The sequence below is a fragment of the Psammomys obesus genome, unplaced genomic scaffold, assembly GCF_907164565.1.
Source record: "Psammomys obesus unplaced genomic scaffold, mPsaObe1.curated_primary_1811, whole genome shotgun sequence".
In the NCBI taxonomy this organism is placed as follows: Eukaryota; Metazoa; Chordata; class Mammalia; order Rodentia; family Muridae; genus Psammomys; species Psammomys obesus.
Genome location: NW_026594143.1, coordinates 1,603,014 through 1,618,657, shown reverse-complemented (window position 1 = coordinate 1,618,657; position 15,644 = coordinate 1,603,014). Strand labels below are relative to the sequence as shown.

The 15,644-nt window shown below is 40.0% G+C and overlaps 1 protein-coding gene across 1 annotated transcript; it reads right to left on the bottom strand.

Annotated features, from left to right (window-relative positions):
* Positions 1-4,660: 4,660 nt before the first annotated feature.
* LOC129684716 (uncharacterized) lies at positions 4,661-6,989 on the bottom strand. The gene is made up of 2 exons (XM_055617940.1): positions 6,936-6,989; positions 4,661-5,384 (listed from the first exon to the last, which is right to left on the bottom strand). The coding sequence occupies exons 1-2, from the start codon at positions 6,962-6,964 to the stop codon at positions 4,712-4,714; spliced, it is 702 nt and encodes a 233-aa protein (XP_055473915.1). The 5' UTR covers positions 6,965-6,989; the 3' UTR covers positions 4,661-4,711.
* Positions 6,990-15,644: the final 8,655 nt, after the last annotated feature.

The window sequence follows — 15,644 nt, the reverse complement described above, 5'->3', positions numbered from 1 at the left end:
GGGAAGTGAACAAAAAGCTGGCAAAAGAGTCCATGTCAGAGACATTCCCTACTTCCTTTACTAGAGGACCCACATGAAGTCTAAGCTGCCCATCTGCTACATCTTTGTATGGGGCCTAGCTCCAGTTCATGCATGGTCTTTGGTTGATGCTTCCATCTCTGCCATCCCATCTGGGCCCTGGTTAGTTGGGTCTTTTGGTCTTCTTGTGGAGTTTCTTTCACCTCCAGGTCCTTTTCTCTTTCCTCCCACTATTCCCCAAGACTCCCTGTGCATCACTCAATGTTTGACTGTGAGTCTCAGCATCTGTTTTGAGGTGCTGCTGGGTAAACAGGCTCCTGTCTGCAAGCTTAGCAGGGTAAATTTCAGGTTGATGTGTTTGTGGGTGCACTGGTGTTCCTCTTCCTCTGCTAGGAGAATAGTTTAGTTAGAGGGTGTACTCTAAGGTCTCTGCTACTAGGAATCTCTGCTTGAATCCCCTTCATATCCTCCCAAGAGCCTACCCTGACTTAGGTCTCCAGCATGTCAACAGAGATATCCCCACCCTCAGTTTCTCTTTTCTCTTCTTCTGTCATCTCCTCCTGCCTTCGGGTCTGATCTTCACCCTCTTCACATTCTGTGCCCCTTCTCCTACCTTGTTCCCTCTCTTCAACCACTACTTCTGTCTATTCTATCTCCCCTTTTGAGTGAGATTTATGCATCCTCCCTTGGATCCTCCTTGCTTTTTATCTCCTTTGGGTCTGTTCCTCATAGTATCCTCATCCTGTACTATATGATAAAATGCACTTATATGAGTACATACCATGTGTGTCTTTCTGGGTCTGGGTTACCTAATTCAGGACAGTCTTTTCTAGTTCCATCCATTTGCCTGCAAACTTCATGTTTTCTTTGTTCCAAATAACTGAGTGGTATTCTGTTGTATAGGATTGTTCTGAGTTTTTTTTTTTTCCATATGAAGTTCAGAATTGTTCTTTCAAGGTCTGTAAAGAACTTTCTTGGTATTTTGATGGGGACTGCACTGAATTTGCGGATTGCTTTTGGTAAGATGACCATTTTTCCTATGTTAATTGAAGTGAAAGTTCCTGGTTTCCTTAAAGACTCAGTTTTGTCATGTGATGTTTTGCCTGAGGTTGGCTTTGTGAGAGGGCATGTGATGTTTTGCTGTGAGCTCTTTCATGCGAGGCGTGAGTCTTTGGCTAGCTGAAAACATTCATGGGTGGATTTTGAGGAGAAAAGACATATACAGAGGCTCATGCACAGTGAGACATCACTTTTTGGGCTGACATCACTGTGCTGATCTTCTGAGAGGAACATTCCACAGAACTTCTCAGGGCAATCGAACTGAGTCTTAGGCCTCATGCTGGTTTCATGTTCTTGTTGTGGGTCTTTGAACTGTACTGCTGGTATCCAGAGGACTGCGTTTGTTAATCCCCTAAAGACTCATGACCCTAGTCTGCAGGAAGTAAATAAAACAGGTCTACAGCCCTTTTTCCTACTAATCCCCTACTAAGGTCAGGGGTGGGGAGTGCTGGAAGGGAGGTAAAGGTGTTTAAGAACCATAAATAAAATAGGTTTGGTGAAGAAAAAAAAAAAAAACTAAGCCTAGAGTTAATCCTATAGATTCATGAACATGGGACAGCTTCCCATGTTCTGATATCTTCTGCAATTTCTTTCTTCAGAGACTTGAAGTTCTTGTCATACAGGTCTTTCACTTGCTTGGTAAGAGTTACACCAAGGTACTTTATATTATTTGTGGCTATTGTGAAGGATGTAGTTTCCCTAATTTCTTTCTTGGCCTGTTTGTCCTTTGTGTACAGAGGACTACTGATCATTTTAAAATTAACCTTCTATCCAGCCACTTTGCTGAAGGTGTTTATCAGCTATCGCAGTGCTCTGGTACACTTACAAATGCTATCATATCACCTGCAAATAGTGATAATTCCCAGTTTGTGTCCCCTTGATCTCCTTTGGTTGTCTTATTGCTCTAGCTAGAACTTCAAGTACTGTGTTAAAGAGGTAGGAAGAGAGTAGGCAGCCTTTTCTTGTCTCTGATTTTAGTGGAATTGCTTTCAGTTTCTTTCCATTTAATCTGATGTTGGCTATTGGCTTACTGTAATATATTTAGGTACATGCCTTGCATCCCTGATCTCGCCAATGCTTTTATCATGAAAGGGTGTAGAGTTTGTCAAAGACTTTTCTGCACCTAATAAGATAATCATGTGATTTTTTTTTCTTTGAGTTTGTTTATATGGTGGATTACATAGATGAATTTCTGTATGTTAAACCATCCATGCATGCCTGGGATAAAGCCTACTTGATCATGGTGGATGATGTATATGATGTGTTCTTGGATTTGGTTTGGGAGTATTTCATTGTTTTTGCACTGATGTTCATGAGTGAAATTCGTCTGAAATCCTCTTTCTTTGTTTAGTCTTTGTGTGGTTTGGGTATCAGGATGACTGTGGTTTCACAGAAGTTTGGCAATGTTCCTTCTCTTTCTATTTTGTGGAATATACTTTGAAGAGTGTTGGTTTTAGCTCTCCTTTGAAAGTCTGGTAGAATTCTGGACTAAAACCATCTGATCCTGAGCTTTGTTCCATTAGGAGAATTTCATGATTGCTTCTGTTTCCTTAGAGGTCATAGGACTATTTAATCTGTTTACCTGATCTTGATTTAGGTTTGGTGAGTGAAATCCACTGTGAAAATGGTCCATTTCTTTTAGGTGTTTCAATTTTGTGGAATACAGGCTTTTGAAGTAAGACCTAATGATTCTTTCTGTTTTCTCAGGGTCTGTTGCTATGGCCCCACTTTTGTTCCTGATTTTCTTAATTTGTACACTGTCTTTCTGCTTTTTAGTTAATTTGGTTAGGAGTTTGTCTATCTTATTTTTCTCAAAGGACCAGCTCTTGGTTTCATTGATTCTTTGTATTGTTCTCTTTGTTTCTAAGTTGTTGGTTTTAGCCCTGAGTTTGATTCTTTCCTGCTGTCTACTCCTCTTGGGTGTGTTTGTTTCTTTTTGTTCTAGAGATTTTAGGTGTGTTTTAAATTGCTAGTTTGAGAACCCTCCAATTTCTTCTTGAAGGCACTTAGTGTTATGAACTTTCTCCTTAGCACTGCTTTCAATATCCCATAAGTTTGTGTACGTTGTGCCTTTATTTTCATTGAATTCTAGAATTAAATTTTTTATTTGTTTATTTCTTCCCTGACACACTGGTCATTTAGTAGAGAGTTTCCCAGTTTCCATGAGTTTCTAGCATTTCTCTTTTTTCTGTTGTCATTGAAATCTAGCTGATAAGGTCTGATAAGACCACCATAGTGGTCTGATGAACAGCACCAGACATATGAGAAAATATTGGCAGGACCTCACCTTCAAAACGATTCCTTAAATAGGCAAACACTCTATTCCTTTTCCTCAATCAATAATCTTTTTAAACTAAAGCGTTGTATCTACCCACAACATGGATTTGGAATCATTAGACTACTTCATCTGTTCCTGTACCCAGCAGGTTTATTTGATTGTTTTTAGTCATATTCATCTCTTTCTTGATGTGTTTGGAAGGGAGGTTAGGCCTGGCAGCACATGCACCACAAGCTGGGGATTTGGAGTTAAACTCCATTTAAAACACTCTCATGCAGCAACAAATTTCACCAGTGCTCCACTGGCCTTCATGGCTTCCTCAGTGAACTTACATGGATGTCTAGCTGACTTTTCTCCTTAGGATGCTTAGAAGATGCTTTATCATTTTCTTCCACTAAGATCTCATCTCATACACTGTTATGAATGCGGGGATTAAGGGAAGAGGACCAAAGTGAAAATGTGGCTTTTGAAGGGAACACTGGATGTAGTCACTTCCCCTAGGGGTTGACCTGCCCATTGGGGAAACACTGTTTTCCAGCCACTTCCAGATAAGACATCAAGATTCAGAAGCTCTCCTTAGAAACGCAGACACTGAACTCCAGACACCAGCTCCCTCCACCATCTCTCCAATTTAGAGAGGATATTTCATTGCTTCAGTGGGAACACCTGTTTTCTATTTGGGACTGAGTGGATCCAGGGCAATACTTGGGGCTTAGCCTATAACCCTAAGAGATCTTCCACACACCAAAATCATGACTGAATCTTACTCACTGGTTCCCACAGTGATCACCATTGTACTCCAGAGCACAAGGAAAATGCCTGTGCATTTCAGATATTCCCACCAGGTAATATGTCTTCACACTAATAAGTCTTCAGAGATTCTAAGCATCTTCACTGCATAAATGCCCATTCTGCCCCCCACCTCAAAAGCAAACTTTTCAGCAGTGAAAAGCTTGCAAGTTCTGCTCTGCCCTGAATACACATTATTGGGGCTTACATGTCTCCAACCTGATACTTGATTGCATTTCTCTGTGTTCTTTTTCACTTTAACAAAAAACCTCACACCTTAGGTTCGGTCCTTTGATTTACATCATTTTCTTCTCACCAGTATTTTTGCTAGTTATAGGGAGTTGGCATGATCAGAGCACATCATCTTGGCATACAGAGTTTAGGATGTTTATATCTTTAAGGAAAAAATACAGTCAATGGGAATAGAAGATTTAAAATTCAAACACAACCTCAATGTCAAAAATATTTTATTTTGAATGAATAGATAACTACAAAAGTGTCATGTGGGTGGGAGATATTTGGCCATGGAGTCTCCTGACACATTTTGTAAACACTAACACTCTCATATCAGACCTTTTGATCGGCCTGTCTGAAAGCATACTGGCCATACAGATTCCTCTGTACTTTCAATGTCTTGACCTCAAAGAGAAACATAATTGCACCAAGAAGCGACAGGATGGTTGTCAGAATACCCACTGGGAACACATGAGTGCTGTGCTTGTTTATCAGGTCTGCCTTCTTAACTGGAAAGGTGGATGGAAAGTCAAGGGTGGTTTTGCCATAGAACTCTACTACATAGTTCCAGGTCACAGCAGTTATGATACATAGGCTGCTGGCAATCAGAATTAAGACAGAGCATTTGCAGCACAGTAATTGAATCTCATGGAATGGAAATTTGACAATGCCAACCCTAATTGTTGCTGAGCTAAAAATCACAACAAAGATTTTTATCAGTATTGCCAATAATATCAGAGTCTGTGCACATTGGAATTCAGGTGAAATGGTCCAGTCAGAGTTGACAGGAATGTGCACCAGAACTCTGGTCACAGAACCAGAGATGTTAAACTCCTGATGGTAATAAGCTTCCCAGAGTCCGATATACACAAGCTGAACAACCTTATCATCGAATTCCCAGAGGCGCCAGTGCCTGCTGCTTGCAAGGATTATTCCAAACCCCACATATAGGAGGCTGCAAAAGAAGCCAGTCAGCTTGAAGATCCACTCCTTTGCTCCAGCAAATCTGAAGATGAGATAGAACAAGTATAATATCAAGCCAAGAACATAACAGAAGGATGGGGAACTTATAGGCCATGGTTTACAGAGTCCCAAGTACTCGAAGTTGTCCCTGCTGTCTTAACATTTTATCTAAGTGGTCTGTATACACTACTGGGGTTCCACACACTAGTTAAATACATATAAGAAGCCTTGAGATCTACGACTGTGGCAGGAGTCCAGACTGTAAGATGTTTTAGACACTGACTGTGTCCTTCAAATGCTGCTATGTTTCTAGTTGTTGACTAGGAATGTCAACGCTTGGAGCTAACGGTGGAAAAAGAGTTTGTAGTATCATTGAAGGTGATGCTTACTGCGTCCTTCTTTGCAAAACAGAACGATTATAAATAACTGTAATGAGAGTTTCAAAAGAATGAATGCTCAAATTATTGTAGTGGATTATTGCCTGATCCTTACTAGAACACTTTAATATCTGTATAACCCTTTAGAAGAGAGAAGCAAAAAGAAACACAATGTACACAGTATGCCCATTTATGTAAAAGAAAACATGTGACTTCTTTAAATATCTGAATATATATCAGTGTAAGCATGCACAGAAAATGAATGATAAGTTGACCAATTAATGGAGAATATGCCATCATAATTACTTTCATATTTACTAAATAGTGTTAATTTCCATAGAAAGTTTTGTGTAATATTGCATAATTAAAAACAACATGAATACAAAATTAAACTTCTATTTGTAACTGGATAGAGATATAACTTGGTGTTAGAGTGATGGTTGCTACTATGTGTGAGGTGTTGCGTTCACAACCTAGGACCACAGAACAATATGTTTGTAAAAGATGAGGAATCATGGATATGTGCATTTTATATCTGCTCTTTATTCAATAGTGCACCTTGCTAAAATTGAATTCGTTTGGGTGCAACACATAATGTATGTGGAGGTGCTTTGAGTGAACAAACATCATCTTTGACACAATACTTACATTTCACAATAACAGTATGAAACTATTTGGTTCTTCAATCAATTCAAATATTTGACTATAACAATAAGGAAAATCCTTATTGTTATAGTCAAATATTTAGCTGAAAGGAAGGAGGCAAAGTTCTTCAGTGATTCCAGGTTGTGCATAACGCTGTTACCATTGCACAAGCAGAAATGTGAGGAGCCTACAAAAGAGATTTCCTTGCCAGCAAGCATTACCTACCAGCTATCCAATGTTCCACAATCTTCTGTGGATTGTGTTTCCTAAAGGGGTGAAGGCAGTTGATGTACTACTTGGAAAATTACATCAACATGATGGGTTTGCAATTGATGGTGGCTTTAGTACCACCATGAGCTCTGTCTTGCCAAGGCAGCTCTGAGGCAGTCTGACTGCAGGAGCAAGATGCTTTGAATCAGAAATGAAATCAGGATGGAGAGTAATTTTATGTGAGACAAATGTGTGCTCTTGGCAGAATGTGGTGCTTGCCTTGTCTAAACCTCAATGGGTAAATAAAAAAATGTTGTAAAGAATCAAGTAGAAAGCCTTCATATATCACATTTTGTTTTTACCTTTTAGTGTCATCATTGACTGGATCCATTTGGAGGATGCCGATATCACCACTCTTCTTCTAAATCAGTAGAAATATATATCAGTGAGACTATTATCACAAGAAGACATGAATGCCCTGAATGAAAGAAGTTTTGTTAGTCACATGTTCCTGCTCAGCATGAAGCCTTGCTTACTGTTGGGCTCTTACAGGCCTTTGGATTCATAACACAGGCTTTGCTTCATTTGAACCTACTTTAAACAGTCCAGGAGATTAACGATCATTCGATGTTACCCACACACATATTAGCCCCATTTTATACATAGGGAAATACCACAGAGTCGTTAATTCTTATCTACAGCATCAGTGAGTTACACAGATATGTGATCAGTTCAGGCCTGGGAGTCTGAATATTCTCACATACAGGGCTTCCTGGCACTTATGATGTTCAGCAGGTTGTTCTCAAATGGAAGGGTTGTCCAAAAGGAGCCTAATCTATATACCAGAGGTCTTTTGGGCATTCTCTGTTGTAGGATAGTGAAGGTGGTTAATGTAAACTACAAGGAGTATATAAAAGTATTACCTTTTTATCTCTCTTCTCAGAAGCCCAAATGTTATCGACTGCCAACCTGAAGAGAAACAAGTTACTGTAAACATTCTTATGTTTCCGTGGCTACTAGGATTGGGTGTCGATTCCTGAACAATGATTAGGTTCCAATAGGCACACATGAAATGCCAGAGTGAAGTCTTTAAAATTACTTTGTTATTGAATCATGCATTAAATAGCCACCGTAACTTATAGAACCCTGTGAAGACAATTCATGGTTGTCTATTTGACCACATCTGAATTAACTGAAACTCAAAGGACTAGTCACACCTTTGGGGATTTTGTGCCCTTATTGAATCCCTTGAATGCAAAGACTCATTTCTCATGCACATCTTTGAGATGAGGAGATATGACGTTAAACAGACATCATTTGGGATGAGAAGGCCCAGCTTTAATCTGGACCACACCTTGTGCTGGCAGCCTATATAGAGGACATGGACGGAAGCTTGTTATTGTTGTCTGCTTGCTCTCAATCTTTGAGCAAGTCTGTTCCCTCACTGGCATTGAAGCTCATTTTTTGATTCTGGAATATACTGCAGTCAGGCTGTGACACGCAGCCTTTTTGCCAGAAGACCTACTGCATTCTTAGACCTTCTTTTGGTAGACAGGCATTGTTGGATCTGTTGAGCCACACATTGTTAGCCACTGTAATAAATTGCCCTCATAGATACATAGATAGATAGATAGATACATAAATAGATAGATGATAGATAGATCATAAGAGATAGAAGATATATGATAGATAGATGTAGATATATAAAGATAGATCATACATACATACATACATATATACACACATACATGGACACATGATATAAATCCTGATCCTCCAAAGAACACTGACAAGATGAAAGGGGAGGAGGTCCTCCCCTATCAGTGGACTTGGAAAGAGGCAGGGAGAAGATTAGGGAGGGAGGGTGAGATTGGGAGGGAATGAGGGAGTGGGATACAGCTGGGATACAGAGTTAATAAACTATAATTAATATTAAAAAATAAAAATTAATTAAAAAAAGAACACTGACAAATAAACATTGTATTACTAGAAGTTTTCTAGAGTAAAAAATATGAATCTTTTAATGTGTGGAATAGGCTTTCCAATTTGCCACATCTATAGCTACTGAACACTTCTCCAGCTACTGAAGCTGCTCAGGGAAGCTCAGAGAAAACTAGAAGCCCATGGTGTGAGCCATTTTACAAACTTAAAGAAACAAATGCATTTGGTTATCCTGATTCACCAATTATGAGGCACAAAGGATTTGGTGACTCTCTATATGAAACATTTAAAAATATGTGGAAAACAAAGAAAATGAAGATGCTGGTCAGTTGCTTTGGCCTTATCAGAGGAGAAACATGAGGAAGAAAAATATCCAAAAACCTACTGTATGGAACTTGGAGTCAGTGGGGAAATGAGGTCTACTTTTTAATACCATCTCATCAGTGAGCTGGGCATCAGCACTGGATTTTGAGAGAGCAAAAATACTATGTCTATAATGCTCCTTTCCATGGAACAAAACTCAGCGACTAGCGTCTGGATTCTAGGGAAAGCATCACTTTGGTCCTCTGGTATACCAGTGTTTGAAGGTGCTTGCTGTTGTCAGGAGCCTGATATTCATTTTTGTCCACCATCAATGCCTCTCTTCTGAGGCCAGGGATATGTGGTAGGAGGGTTGGTGACCAATGACAGACACCTGAGAAAGAGTAAAAATAGCAAGGAGCACTGGAAGCACACAGCTGCTTGAGGAGGACAGCTAGAGGGAGCACCATGTGACTAGCCACCTCTGTGACAGAAGAGCAAGTGCTGGGAGGTGGCTGTCCCTTAAGATACGGTGTTGCCAATCACACGCATCCCAAGCTCATCTTGGCTTCTGTGGCTCTGCCATTCTCGTTGGGGTGGGTTTTCTGCTGATCCCTGTCACAGTGGAGGGTGTTCAGGAAATCATATACCTTTTTGTTCAGAGCAGTAGCCAGAATGCTGGCAACTGCTGAGCTGTCACCATGGCTACGGAGAGATTATTTTCTTTCTTTTTTTTCCAAATTTTTATTTTTTATATTAATAACAGTTTATTCACTTTGTATCCCAGATGTAGCCCCTTCCCTTATTCCCTCCCAACCCCTACCCACCCTCCCTCATCTCCTCCTTGCCCCTCTCTAAGTCCACTGATAGGAGAGGTCCTCCCCCCCTTCCATCTGGCCCTAGTTTATCAGGTCTCATCAGGGCTGACTGCATTGTCTTCCTCTGTGGACTAGCAAGATTGCTCCTCTCTCGGGGGTGGGGGAAGGTCAAAGAGCCAGACATTGAGTTCATGTCAGAGACTGTCCCTGTTCCCCTTGCTAGAGAAACCCACTTGGATACTGAGCTGACATGGGCTATGTCTGAGAAGGGGTTCTAGGTTATATCCATGCATGGTCCTTGGTTAGAGAATCAGTCTCAGAAAAGACCCCTATGCCCAGATAATTTTGGTCCTTGTAGAGCTCCCGGCCTCTCCAGGTCTTACTAATTCCCCCTTCTTTTATATGATTCCCTGCACTCTGCCCAAGGTTTGGTTACGAGTCTCAGCATCTGCTTTGATACACTGCTAGGTAGAGACTTTCAGAGTCCCTCTGTGGTAGACTCCTGTCCTGTTTCTTGTTTTCTCCTACTTCCAATGTCCATCCCATTTGTCTTTCTAAGCGAGGATTGATCATCTTATCCCGGATCAAAGACCTCTACCTAAAACCAGACACACTAAATCTGTTAGAAGAAAAATTTTGTTAGAGCCTTGAACTCATTGGCACAGGAGACAACTTCCTGAACAGAACACCAATAGCACAGGCTCTAAGATCAACAAGGAATAAATGGGACCTCATGAAACTAAAAGCTTCTGTAAAGCAAAGGACACTGTCATCAGAACAAAATGACAGCTTACAGACAGGGAAAGGTTTTTCACCAACCCTATATCTGAAAGAGGGCTAATATCCAGAATATATAAAGAACTAAAGAAGCTAAAAAGCAACAAATCAAGCAATCCAATTAAAAAATGGGGTACAGAGCTAGACAGAATTCTCTGAAGAGGAATATAGAATGACAGAGAAATACTTAAAGAAATGTTCAACGTCCTTAGCCATCAGGGAGATACAAATCAAAACGACCCTGAGATTTCTTTCTTTTTTAATTCATTTTTTATTCACTTTACAACCTGGTTGTAGCCCCACCCTTCTCTCCCTCTCAGTCCCAACCACTCTCCCACCCATCTCGCCCCTTGTCTATTCCTCAGAAAAGAGGAGACCCCTTTCCCATCCCCCACAGTTCATCAAGTTGCATCAGGTCTGAGAAAGGCAGTTCCTCCAGGTGAAGTGATCAAAATGCTAGCAAGTGAGTCCGTGTCCAATGCAGTCCCTACTTCCCTTACTAAAGAACCCACATGAAGCCTAAGTTGCCCATCTGCTACATCTTTGTAGATAGCCTAGATCCAGTTCATTCATGGCCCTTGGTTGATGCTTCCATCTCAGCCATCCCATCTGGGCCCTTGTTAGTTGGCAACCCCTAATACTATAAATGATACTTTGCTAAGTTTGAAGACTGGAGTCTGTCAGAGTTGTCCTCTGAGAGGCTCTGCCCAGCAGAGCCTCAAAACAGATGCTGAGACTCATAGCCAAACATTGGGTGATGTGTAGGCAGTCTTGTGGAAAAGTGGGAGGAAAGAGTAAAGGACCTGGATGTGACAGGAGCTCCACAAGAAGACCAACAGAGAGACTTCTCTTATTCTGGTATCTTTTAAGGTTAAAATTATGCCAGGCAGTGATGGTGCATGCTTTTAATCCCAGCACTCAGGAGGTAGAGGCAGGTGGATCTCTAGGAGTTCAAGGCCAGCCTGGTTTACAGAGAGAGAGATCCAGGACAGCCCAGGGCTACACAGAGAAACCCTGTCTCGAAAAACAAAAACAATTAAGAAATGATATGTTTCTATGCCTGAGGTTTTTTTGTTTTTGTTTGTAATTTGACCTGAGTTAATTTGGTTGTTGATGGTTCTGAACATCTTTTATCCTAGGTGGGTCATTTTGAAGACTGGAGTGTTAAAGTTATTCCTTGGGGATAAACAAAATAGTTAGGGAACTCTGTATTTTATGTAGCAACCATGTGGATGGAATACAGGACCTATAGAACATTAACAGACACTGTTGAAATCATTTACATACAATGAACCCTACCACTAAGAAACCAAGACAGCAGCCCACTATGGGATGTTGAGGAAAACAGAAGAGTACTCTGATAACACACAAACATGACTGGGTTCTTTTAACATGGAGTCCATAAAGGAAATAATAACTTTCATAGCTTAGCCAACATAAATGTACAAGGATTTGACTTTCTAAAGGTTTTTCTTTTTTTTTCTTTTTTTTTTTTGTCATTAATGCTAGTACATACATCTTAGGCATTTGGAGAAGATAGACCATACATTAACAGAATAAGTTTCTGTGCTTGAGGGGTTTTTGTTTTTGTTGTTTTGTTTTACTTTGCTTTTGGTAATTTAACGTGAGTATAATTTTAGGAAATGTTAATGAAATTTGTAATACTTTAAAAAAAGATAAATTTTGGGGCTGGAGAGATGGCTCAGTGGCTCTTCCAGAGATCCTGAGTTTAATTCTGAGCAGCCACATTATGGCTTACAACCATTTACAATGTGATCTGATACCCTCTACTGGTATGAAGGTGTGCATGCAAATAGAGCACTCATACACATAAAATAAATACTTTTAAAAAGAGATAAATTTCCTATACTCAACAATGTTTAAGTTTTAAGGCTTATACATAATATTTTATACAGTTTTTATACAAACAGAAACTAAACAATGTAAAAAATGTAAAATCAAGTTTTTTTTTAAGTTTTCTGAGTTTCCTCTTTGTCTACATTAAATTACAGAGTGGCAAAAAGAAAAAAAACAAACAAACAAGACCATACAACAGTATTGGAAACTACATAGCATTCATTCACTCAAAATAATAATAATAATAATAATAATAATAATAATAATAATAATAATAATACACACAAGGCCATGTGCAACACAAAAACATATGCAACCTTACATTTCTAGAGAGACATGTAGTAAAGAAGGCAAACAGTCCTGTTTTCTTGGAGCCAACATTCTGTTGAGGGTCATAAACAATAAGCAAGTCAAATACAGATTTGACATAGGATTATATCAAATTTAGGCTATAATTCTAAAATCACTATAAGTACAATAAAAAAGAAAGGAAAAATCTGATGGAGGCAATACATTATCAAAATGATGGTACAGACATCTCAAATGTCCTATTTCCCATAGAACACTACAGACTAAGCAAAATTTAATAAAAATTTGCCAAAACACTATGAACCAAGAAGATGGTTCCAGGCTTGCAGGGATGGTTCAACATACAGAAATTCATCAATGTAATCCACCATATAAACTGAAAGAAAAAAAGCACATGATCATCTCCTTAAGTGCCAAACATGTATTTAACAAAATTCAACACCCATTCATGCTTAAAGTTTTGGAGAGAACAGGGATACAAGGCACGTACCGAAACATAATAAAGGCAATATACAGCAAGACTATAGCCAACATCAAATTAAATGGAGAGAAACCTACATCAATCTCACTGAGATCAGGGACAAGGCAAGGCTGCCTACTATTTCCCTACCTCTTCAACATAGTACTTGAAGTCCTGGCTAGAGCAATAAGACAACTAAAGGAGATCAAGGGGATAAAAACTGGGAAGGAAGAAGTTGAAGTATCGTTATTTGCAGGTGATATGATAGCATTTGTAAGTGCACCAGAGCACTGCGATAGCTGATAAACACCTTCAGCAAAGTGGCTGGATAGAAGGTTAATGTTAAAAAGATCACTAGTCCTCCTGTACACAAAGGACAAACAGGCCAAGAAAGAAATTAGGGAAACTACATCCTTCACAATAGCCACAAATAACATAAAGTACCTTGGTGTAACTCTTACCAAGCAAGTGAAATACCTGTATGACAAAAACTTCAAGTCTCTGAAGAAAGAAATTGCAGAAGATATCAGAACATGGGAAGCTGTCCCATGCTCATGGATCTGTAGGATTAACTCTAGGCTTAGGTGTTTTTTTTTTTCACCAAACCTATTTTATTTATGGTACTTAAACACCTTTACCTCCCTTTTAGCACTCCCCACCCCTGACCTTAGTAGGGGATTAGTAGGAAAAAAGTCTGTAGACCTGTTTTATTTACTTCCTGCAGATTAGGGTCATGAGTCTTTAGGGGATTAACAAACTCAGTCCTCTGGATACCAGCAGTACAGTTCAAAGACCCACAACAAGAAGAACATGAAACCAGCATGAGGCCTAAGACTCAGTTCAATTGCCCTGAGAAGTTCTGTGGAATGTTCCTCTCAGAAGATCAGCACAGTGATGTCAGCCCAAAAAGTGATGTCTCACTGTGCATGACCCTCTGTATATGTCTCCTCTCCTCAAAATCCGTCCATGAATGTTTTCAGCTGGCCAAAGACTCACCCCTTGCATGAAAGAGCTCACAGCAAAACATCACATGCCCTCTCACAAAGCCAACCTCAGGCAAAACATCACATGACAAAACTGAGTCTTTAAGGAAACCAGGAACTTCCACTTCAATTAACATAGGAAAAATGGTCATCTTACCAAAAGCAATCCGCAATTTCAGTGCAGTCCCCATCAAAATACCAAGAAAGTTCTTTACAGACCTTGAAAGAACAATTCTGAACTTCATATGGAAAAACGACAACAACAAAAATCTCAGAATAGATAAAACAATCCTATACATCCTATACAACAGAATACCACTCAGTTATTTGTGGTTTTTTTTACATTTTCTAACTTTTATTAATTAGACTTTATTCACTTTGTATCCCCCCAGAAACCCCCCTCCTCCCCTCTCGATCCCACCCTCCCTCCCACTTCTTCACACATGCCCCTCCCCAAGTCCACTGATAGGGGAGGTCTACCTCTCCTTCCTTCTGATCTTAGTCTATCAGATCTCATCAGGAGTGGATGCATTGTCATCTTCTGTGGTCTGGTTAGGCTGTTCCCTCCTCAGGGGGAGGTGATCAAAGAGCAGGCCAATCAGATTATGTCAGAGGCAGTCCCTCTTCCCATTACTATGTAATCCACTTGGATACTAAACTGCCATGGGCTACATCTGTGCAGGGGTTCTAGGTTATCTCCATGCATGGTACTTAGTTGGAGTATGAGTCTCTGGGAAGACCCCTGTGTTCAAATTTTCTGGTTCTGTTGCTTTCCTTGTGGAGTTCCTGTCCTCTCCAGATCTTACTATTTCCCACTTCTTACATAAGATTCCCTGTATTCTGCCCAAAATATGGCTATGAATCTCAGCATCTGCTTGATAGTCTGCAGGGTAGAGCCTTTCAGAGGCCCTCTGTGGCAGGTTCTTAGCTTGTTTCCTGTTTTCTTCTTCTTCTGATGTCCATCCTCTTTGCCTTTTGGGATGGGGATTGAGCATTGTAGTCACAGTCCTCTCTCTTGATTAGTTTCTTTAAGATGTACAGATTTTAGTAGGTTTATCCTATATTATATGTCTATATGAGTGGGTATATACTGTGTGTGTCTTTCTGCTTCTGGAACAGCTCACTCAGGACGATCCTTTCCAGGTCCCACCATTTACCTGCAAATTTCATGATATCCTTATTTTTCATTGCTGAGTAATATTCCATTGTGTAGATGTACCACAATTTCTGCATCCATTCTTCAGTTGAGGAGCATCTGGGCTGTTTCCAGCTTCTGGCTATTACAAATAAAGCTGCCACAAACATGGTTGAGCAAATGTCCTGATTGTGTACTTGAGCCTCTTTTGGATATATGCCTAGGAGTGGTATGGCTGGATCTTGAGGAAGTGCTATTCCTAGTTGTCTGAGAAAGCACCAGACTGATTTCCAGCCACTCAGTTATTTGGAACAAAGAAAACATGAAATTTGCAGGCAAATGGATGGAACTAGAAAAGATTGTCCTGAATTAGGTAACCCAGACCCAGAAAGACACACATGGTATGTACTCATATAAGTGCATTTTATCATATAATACAGGATAAGGATACTATGAGGAACAGACCCAAAGGAGATAAAAAGCAAGGAGGA

Coding starts and splice junctions, on each gene's coding strand:
- LOC129684716 (XM_055617940.1), bottom strand. CDS start 6,964: ATGGATCCAGTCAATGATGACACTAAAAG. Junction 5,385..6,935: donor GTCAATGATGACACTAAAAG/GTAAAAACAAAA, acceptor TCTCATCTTCAG/ATTTGCTGGAGCAAAGGAGT.